This window comes from Brassica oleracea, chromosome C9, assembly GCF_000695525.1.
Source record: "Brassica oleracea var. oleracea cultivar TO1000 chromosome C9, BOL, whole genome shotgun sequence".
NCBI lineage: Eukaryota > Viridiplantae > Streptophyta > Magnoliopsida > Brassicales > Brassicaceae > Brassica > Brassica oleracea.
In genome coordinates this window covers 37,029,683-37,037,456 of record NC_027756.1, presented here as the reverse complement: position 1 = coordinate 37,037,456, position 7,774 = coordinate 37,029,683, and the positions used below count along the sequence as shown (strand labels likewise).

Genomic DNA, 7,774 nt, shown 5'->3' with positions numbered 1-7,774 from the left:
GTCTCGCTGTAGGTACAGTCAGTTGTCTCCCCACCACACTCCTCTGATTCAGAAGGCTGCGTGTAGCTATAGTCAAGGCCCATGTCTACCTAAACCTGGAAAAAAAAATAGATGTGTGTAGCTATAGTTAGTTCAAAGTAAAAATAAACAGATGTGTGTAACAGATGTGTGTAGCTATAGTCAGAAGGCTGCGTGTAGCTATAGACAGTTCAAAAATAAAGAAAGACATGTAAAAGCAAACATAAAGTAAATTCATCACGTTAAAGATAATACAAACTAAGGCTCGAATGCTCAAAGCCGACAGGGAAAGAGTTCAAACAACATTTAAAAGGCATAGTTTATAAAGTAGAAACATAGAAAGACATAGTTTTATTGCTCAGAAATACTCAGCGAGTAGCTTATTCTTGACAACTTCTTCAGCTTCAGTCAGTGGGTCTTTTTTGGCTAGGAGAGTGTCTAGTATGGCCAGCTTAGACAGCTTCTCCTTCATCATGAGATCCTCCTTCTTCATTTCCCAAATGGTCGAATACTCAGCAACAGACTTCCCTTGACCATTATTCCTTTTAGCTTTAGCAGCCTTTACACCTTCAGGACGGATGTCTTGATCACCATGACACGTGCTTGAAGTTTCGGAAACTGTCTCACCAATTTTTCTCTTTGAACTGCCAGTGGGTTTAGGTGTGTTGAGGTTAAGCCATTTCTGTTCATACCTCAACACACACCACGCATGCTCAAGATTAAACTTCGAGTGCTGATCAGCGTAGTAGATCGCATGAGCCATCTTGAGAACATCTGTTTCATTCTGACCAGAACTGATTTGTCTTTCAGCTGCAGCATATGCGCCACAGAACTTGCTCACTAGATCATTGATTTTGTGCCACCTTTGCTTGCAATGGAGATGCTCTCTTGTTTTACCACCCTCTCTAGCATGTGGACTAGCTGCGACATATTCGCCTACTCGTTTCCAAAAACTCCCTGACTTTTGATCATTTCCAACGATCGCATCCTTAGATGTGTTCAGCCACCCGCTGATTAGAACATCGTCATCGGATGGGGTCCATTTCCTTCTCTCCTTACGGTCCACAGGTGTGTCTTCAGGTTGAGTTCCAGCGTCGGTTTGTTGTGAACTGAACTGAGGGAAACTTTCATAAGGAAAGTTTTGACTGTTAAGAAGGCCCATATAACTAGATGACTGACTATATGGATTCCTTGAATCCATAGCTTTTAGAACAGGGGAAGAGAAGAAAAACCGGAGAGAAACCGGAGAGGAGGGGATTGCGCAAACAAGAGAGAAAGAAGATGGTGGAGATATATGGTACAATGAAGATGGTGGAGATATATAATAGGTGAAACTACAGAGAAGTAAACTAGACAAGACCATTAACGCTAAGAAGTAATAAGTTACAACTATAAACTCTAACAAGCAACACATAAACTACAGAGAAGTAAAGTAGACAAGACCATTAACGCTAATAAGAAGTAATGAGTTACAACCAAACACTCTAATAAGAAGTAACGACCGAACCATAAACTACTTTCAGTAATGACCGAACCATAAAATCTGACAAGCAACACATCGAACCACAAAGCTAGTAACAAGTTATTAAATATCAGTTTACTTTTACGCAAGTATAACAAGCTCTTTTGCATTTCACATGTATATGAACAGATTTAGTCAATCAAAACTATGAGAGAATTATGAACAATTAGCATAAACGCATAAACAATTTTGTTTACTCAATCAAAAGAATTCACATATGAGAAATTTAGCATTAAAACCAACCATACAATGAGAAAAAAAATTACAAACCATCACAATCATGAAGCATCGTCACAACAAAAAAAAAATATCAGTTTACTTTTGCGCAAGTATAACAAGCTCCTAATGCATTTCACATGTATATGAACAGATTTAGTCAATCAAAACTATGAGAGAATTATGAACAATTAGCATAAACACATGAATAATTTTGTTTACTCAATCAAAAGAATTCACATATGAGAAATTTAGCATTAAAACCAACTGAGAAAAAAATTACACACCATCACAATTACAAACCATCACAATCAGGAAGCATCGTCACAACAAAAAAAAATCAAACCCAGACGGAGATAGATCAACTCATCAATACTAAGCTCTATATCGCACAAAAAAAAAAATCAAACCGAGACGGAGATAGAAGAAACACAAACCTGGTTTCGACTGGATCGCCGTCGAGAGAGAGAGAATAGGGAGACGCCGAGAATGATTTCCACACCGAAACTCGTCTTTCCCCTACAAACACGATGCATGCAACGAAATCGTCACAACAGATACCAATCAAACCCACATAAAGATCGACTTTTAAATCGCAAAACAGAGGACAGAGAAGAGCACACACCTCGTCTATATTCGATTTGGCGGAGAACTCTTCGATTAAACGACTGATCGGTGTCGTCGCGTCGAAAATCGCTGTCGTCGCGTCGAAATCGCCATCGAAATAGAGAGAAAGGAGTCGAGACCAAGATTATTCGAAACCGACCTTCGTGTTTCCTCTACCCCTTTCGGTTTTCCAATCAAACCGTGCCACGTGCTCCTTAAGGACGAGGTTGGACACTTCTTAATTAACCCACATCTCTCTTCTATTCTCTTATTTTTGATTTATTTTTCGGCTCGTTTCGCCTAAGGACAGCCTGCTGGGACGTCGATAATGTTGGCCTAACTAGTAATCACCTATGGCTACGGTAAGATATATGCGTTTCTCATCATGCACCATCATCGGTAAATGGTAAGCCGAGAAAAACAAAAGACCACCTTCTGATTTGATCTTAATATTGAGATCATTTGGAGTGGTTAAGAGAAATAACTCACAAACATCAAATATATATCTCTTATTACATATATTTCTCAAATATTGTTGTAATGTTAGCCTGTTAGGTAAAGGTTATAACTTCAAGCGAACGCATCAAACCCACGTGTAACTCAGATAAGCCTCCATCACCATACCTTATGTAAAGGACCCACTTGCGATTCTGTGAAAAGCCCACACAATAAGGACCACATTTATATTTAATTTCACAACTTTTTCTAATATATATATATATACACATTCACCTAGGCTTCTCATTTTGTAGATAAGAACCACCGAACCATAGCTCCAAAGAAACTCCCGAGGCAAATGAGATCACTCACCATGCCGATTCTCCTCCCTACCTCTTCCTTCAAAACAACAGCCACCGTCATCATCGCCGGCGTCTTTTCTTTAGCGGCGGCTGTTAGTTTCACCGTTCCTTCAGTCTCACATGTCATGGCGTCTTGCTTTCTGATCTTCCACGATAACACAGTCTTCCTCGTAAAGCCACCGTATCTTTACTTAGTCACCAACTGTATCATCGTCTCCATCGTCGCTACGTCTAAGCTCACGCAGAAAGCGTCTGCCCATATCGATGATCCTGAGTTCTCTGATGTAGTAACGCCGGAGACGTTAGAACCGGTGCCTTCTGATATAGATACCGGTTACTTAAACGTGGCGCACGTCGTCTCTTATACCGGATTTGAAGAGAACGATGCACCACTTGAAGATGTCCCCGAAGTCAACAGTGATGATAAAGTGATAGTGGATAGTCAACAAGATCAACATGCAGAGACAGAGAAGCCAAAACCGAGTAGTGCCTCGCCGGAACAGGAATCGAAGGTGCCAAAACCGAAGAGTGATTCTCCGGCGGTTTCCGTTGTGAAGCCGTTGAGGAAACCGCCGAGATTCAGTCAACAAAGATCGCTTAAAAATATTGAAGAAGGTATATATTCATTCATATGTGATATGTCTCGACGGATAATTTATGGTAGGGGCAAATGCGTAATTTAATAATTTCCAAAATTTCAGCAGGAGGTGGTGGAAGTAAAAAGTCAAAGGACTCGAGGAGGGAGGACACGCTGGAGACGACGTGGAAGAAGATAACGGAAGAACGCTCGACGCCGTTAAAGAAGCACTTGACTAAATCCGACACGTGGCAAGAAAGGTCGCACGTGCAAAAGAAGGAGAAGTTGACCAAGTCTGTCAACTTAAATGAGGCGGAGACGACGTTGAAGTTGAAACGAGAGCCGTCGCCGGGTCAGGAAGAGCTGAACAGGCGTGTGGAGGCGTTTATCAAGAAGTTCAACGAAGAGATGAGATTGCAAAGATTAGAATCTTTGGCCAAGTATAACGAAATGGTTAATGGAGGGACTCGTTTGTAATATTCTTATTTTTCTTTTTAGCTGTCGATGGAAAGGAGACTTGAGAGGCTTTTTTGTGGTCTTTCCAAGGGACAAATCTAAGAAATAATGCAAAGAGGAAGACAAAACAATGTGTATTTATGCCAAAAAGGATATGTATACTTATGTGTAGTATGTAATGATTGTTATATTTCTATTTTCTATGGCGTCAAAAAAACACATTAGTCGCGTTGTTTAAAATAAACACTAAGAGCATCATTAATCCGGATTCTTGGAAACAGTTTCTTAACTTCTGCTGAAAACTCCATCCTAAGAATCCGGGTTAATCATGGTCTAATATGTGAACAAAAAATGGACTAGTTTGAGTTGTGAACAGAGACCAGAGAGACTAGTTGGATAAATATTGCGTAAACTTGGTGCATTTCTTCCGGCTTACCCCAAAGAACTTTGTTGTACGTGAACCAAAGTTTGAACATACTCGATTAATTTCTTAGCAAACAAAAAATAATTGACGAGTAACTAATGGGCATATATATTATTCATGATCATGATGTTTCAGTCGTATACATATATCATTCCCATAATGTCTAGTGAGGTGTTGTAAACCTCAGATTTACCGCAACACACTATAACTCTATTCTCCCCATCGACCGCGAAATTGATCCCATAAATTTAATACACTGGTGAGAAAAGGGTGGCGACGTAACGTTCCATTGATAGGAGCTTGCTTCCTGATGAGGCCCCAGTGGCAGTATTCTCAAGTTTAGTTGCCATCATTCAATATATTTGTGATATACGCCAGTCTCAAGTAGCTCCCATACAAAGTCGTTGTTGCTCTCTTTATCCTTTATATACTAAAGCGCAATTCGCCTGGCGAATCAGAAATCGACATGTGACATTGTTTTGAATTTTTTTTTAAATAAAAATCTATACGTTCTAAAGTTTTCTAAAACCGTAAAAAACATAAATTCCCTTGATTTTCTCTTTATCGCCACTACCACATTCTAATTTCAAATAAAAGAATTATTATACTTAAATTTCAAGTTCATATCCCTATATTTTTTCACACGACCTCAAACAGTTTTAACTCTTATATAATTTTCAAGCAACTGATTTTGTTCTCCATCTTCTTCTTCTATTTTTACCGTAGCTTCTTCTTCATCTTTCTTTTTGTGTGTTTGAGTGTAACAAACAAAAATTACACAAGTTTATGTCTCGCTTTTATTCAAAAAATTTTATTCATAAGAAGGAAAAACAAATTGAATAGGCATGTTTTCAAAAAGAAATTATGAATAAAGGCGAGACATAAACTTGTGTAATTTTTTTTTGTTACACTCAAACACACAAAAAGAAAGATGAAGAAGAAGCTACGGTAAAAATAGAAGAAGAAGATGGAGAACAAAATCAGTTGCTTGAAAATTATGTAAGAGTTAAAACTGTTTGAGTTCGTGTGAAAAAATATAGGGATATGAACTTGAAATTCAAGTATAATAATTCTTTTATTTGAAATTAGAACGTGGTAGTGGCGATAAAGAGAAAATCAAGGGATTTATGTTTTTTACAGTTTTAGAAAACTTTAGAACGTATAGATTTTTATTAAAAAAAAATTCAAAACTATGCCACATGTCGATTTCTGATTCGCCAGGCGACTTGCGCTTTAGTATATAAAGGATTCTGTTTGCATGATTCGGGCTGAAGATGGTATTTAAGAGATTCATATTTCAAAACTTCTTTTTTCAAAAAACGAAACTCAGACTTTGTCAACAACTTAGAAAATCGTAGGTATATCTGAATCTACTATGTATAAATTGATATTTGCAAATCTGTTTGTTATTTTTTGACTATTTCCTAATATATTTTCTTAATACATAGCATATTCAACTATTTTACAAATCTGTTTATGAGTTTTTTTTTGATAAAAATCTGTTTATGAATTTATTGTATACAAATTGACTATCGAATTCATTATGTCTTATCTTTGATGTTCCAGATTTTTTTGGACCGTAAAGGTAGAAGAAAGAGATGGAGAAGAATCCCAACATGTTTTGAGAAAAAAAGAAGAATCCCAAAAAAAAAAAAGAATCCCACAGGTTCAAAATAATATCTTTTTTTTCTTTTATCAAATTGAGCATTTATATTTCTATCGTATTCCAAATATCAAACTTAAGAATAACTATTTTCAATACAGTATAATGTTTTTGTAATTTATTTTAGCTTCACTTTATTATATTAAAAATAAATCTATTTATATTTTAAAGACAAATATAAATAAAACTAAATGGATCAAATGTAGTAAGTTTTAACTATATTTTTATGCGTAGTTATATATTAATTTGGTTTCCGTAAAAAAAAAAATTCAGTAAAACATAAAAATTATACTTTACGCATCTAATTGTTTTGTTTGAACGCTATATTTCTAATTCTAGATTTCCATTGTATTCGGCCCTAGCAAAATGACTTATAAAATATAGCTCTGATAATAAGCAGAATATTAGAATTTGGCAAAATAATTTAAATGCAGTAAAAACTGGTATGCACGGACGATTACACTAGTTCATTAATAAAGCCAAAACATGACAAGAATGAAATATTAACCGGAAGAATCACACTTCCAATCTCTCTATAGAGGAATCAAAACTTATTATAATCTCAGTTAGATTGTGATGACCATAAGCAAGCCAATAAATGTTTCCATTCACAAACATATGATCTTTCTGACGATAGATCCTGCTAGGAGTAGGATTTACTGAGAGCATACACATTGGTTACCTTGTAGTGATTTATTGGTTGGATCCACCTGTTTTCCCCTTTACAGGATTCCAAAACACGACTCTATTGTTATGGTACATAGCAACAAGCCTTCGCAGTGAAAGAGGTTGAGTATATCGACTACTTCTATAAAATTTGAATCATCGTCTATCTTACTAAAGTTGGAGTACCAATATGAATTAACCATTAATAACTTTTTAACTACACATAATGTCACTAGAAACAAACTAATCTTAATTTTTAGCATTAATTATTTTAGCAAAAACTTCTTTAAAAATACAACCGATTAATTTGATTTATTGTCAACGTTAATGATTGTTTCAAATGACAATATATTTAATAAAAAATTTGTTAACGTAAACACTTAATTAATTTTATCTATAATTTATTATATATATATAAATTAATACATATAATATGATAAAAAATAATATAAAATCATTTTTACCATTTAGTAAATATTAAAACAAATATTTTTTTTCCTATTAAAAAAGTAGTGCGTTTATATTATAATAATTACTATTTTAAAAATTTTAAATAAAATTTTAAATATTAATGTACATGAATAATATAAAACTGACATAAAAATAAATAACAATTCAAATAATCACTTATTTATTGTATTACTAATAATTTTGGTAAGTATAAAAGTTCGAATTGAAATACAAAACAACATTCAATAGTGTATATAATTAGTATATAATAAAAAGAAAAATAACATTCAATACAATAATAATTCAATGCTAATATCACAATATTTATGTACAATAAATATATACGGTATGTTTTTAAAAGTTAAAATCAACATCC

General features: G+C 34.9%; 2 protein-coding genes across 3 annotated transcripts; one reads left to right on the top strand and one right to left on the bottom strand.

Moving 5' to 3' along the window:
* Window positions 1–376: 376 nt before the first annotated feature.
* On the bottom strand, window positions 377–1,381 carry LOC106314914 (glutathione S-transferase T2-like). The gene has a single exon (XM_013752713.1). It carries the CDS (start codon window positions 1,379–1,381, stop codon window positions 377–379), a length of 1,005 nt encoding a protein of 334 aa, XP_013608167.1.
* Window positions 1,382–3,108: 1,727 nt separating this feature from the next.
* On the top strand, window positions 3,109–4,405 carry LOC106316103. 2 transcript variants are annotated; one of them, XM_013753972.1, is made up of 2 exons: window positions 3,109–3,777; window positions 3,864–4,405. In XM_013753972.1, the coding sequence occupies exons 1-2, from the start codon at window positions 3,159–3,161 to the stop codon at window positions 4,214–4,216; spliced, it is 972 nt and encodes a 323-aa protein (XP_013609426.1). In that variant the 5' UTR covers window positions 3,109–3,158; the 3' UTR covers window positions 4,217–4,405. The 2 variants fall into 2 exon arrangements, with proteins under 2 accessions (XP_013609426.1, XP_013609427.1); XM_013753973.1 differs by having other exon boundaries at window positions 3,867–4,366.
* The last annotated feature ends 3,369 nt before the right edge of the window (window positions 4,406–7,774 follow it).

Bases quoted from the DNA above. Each gene is read 5' to 3' on its own strand.
- LOC106314914 (XM_013752713.1), bottom strand. From the start codon at position 1,381: ATGGTCTTGTCTAGTTTACTTCTCTGTAGTTTCACCTATTATATATCT.
- LOC106316103 (XM_013753972.1), top strand. From the start codon at position 3,159: ATGAGATCACTCACCATGCCGATTCTCCTCCCTACCTCTTCCTTCAAA. The intron at 3,778-3,863 runs GTATATATTCAT...CCAAAATTTCAG, and splicing joins GCTTAAAAATATTGAAGAAG to CAGGAGGTGGTGGAAGTAAA.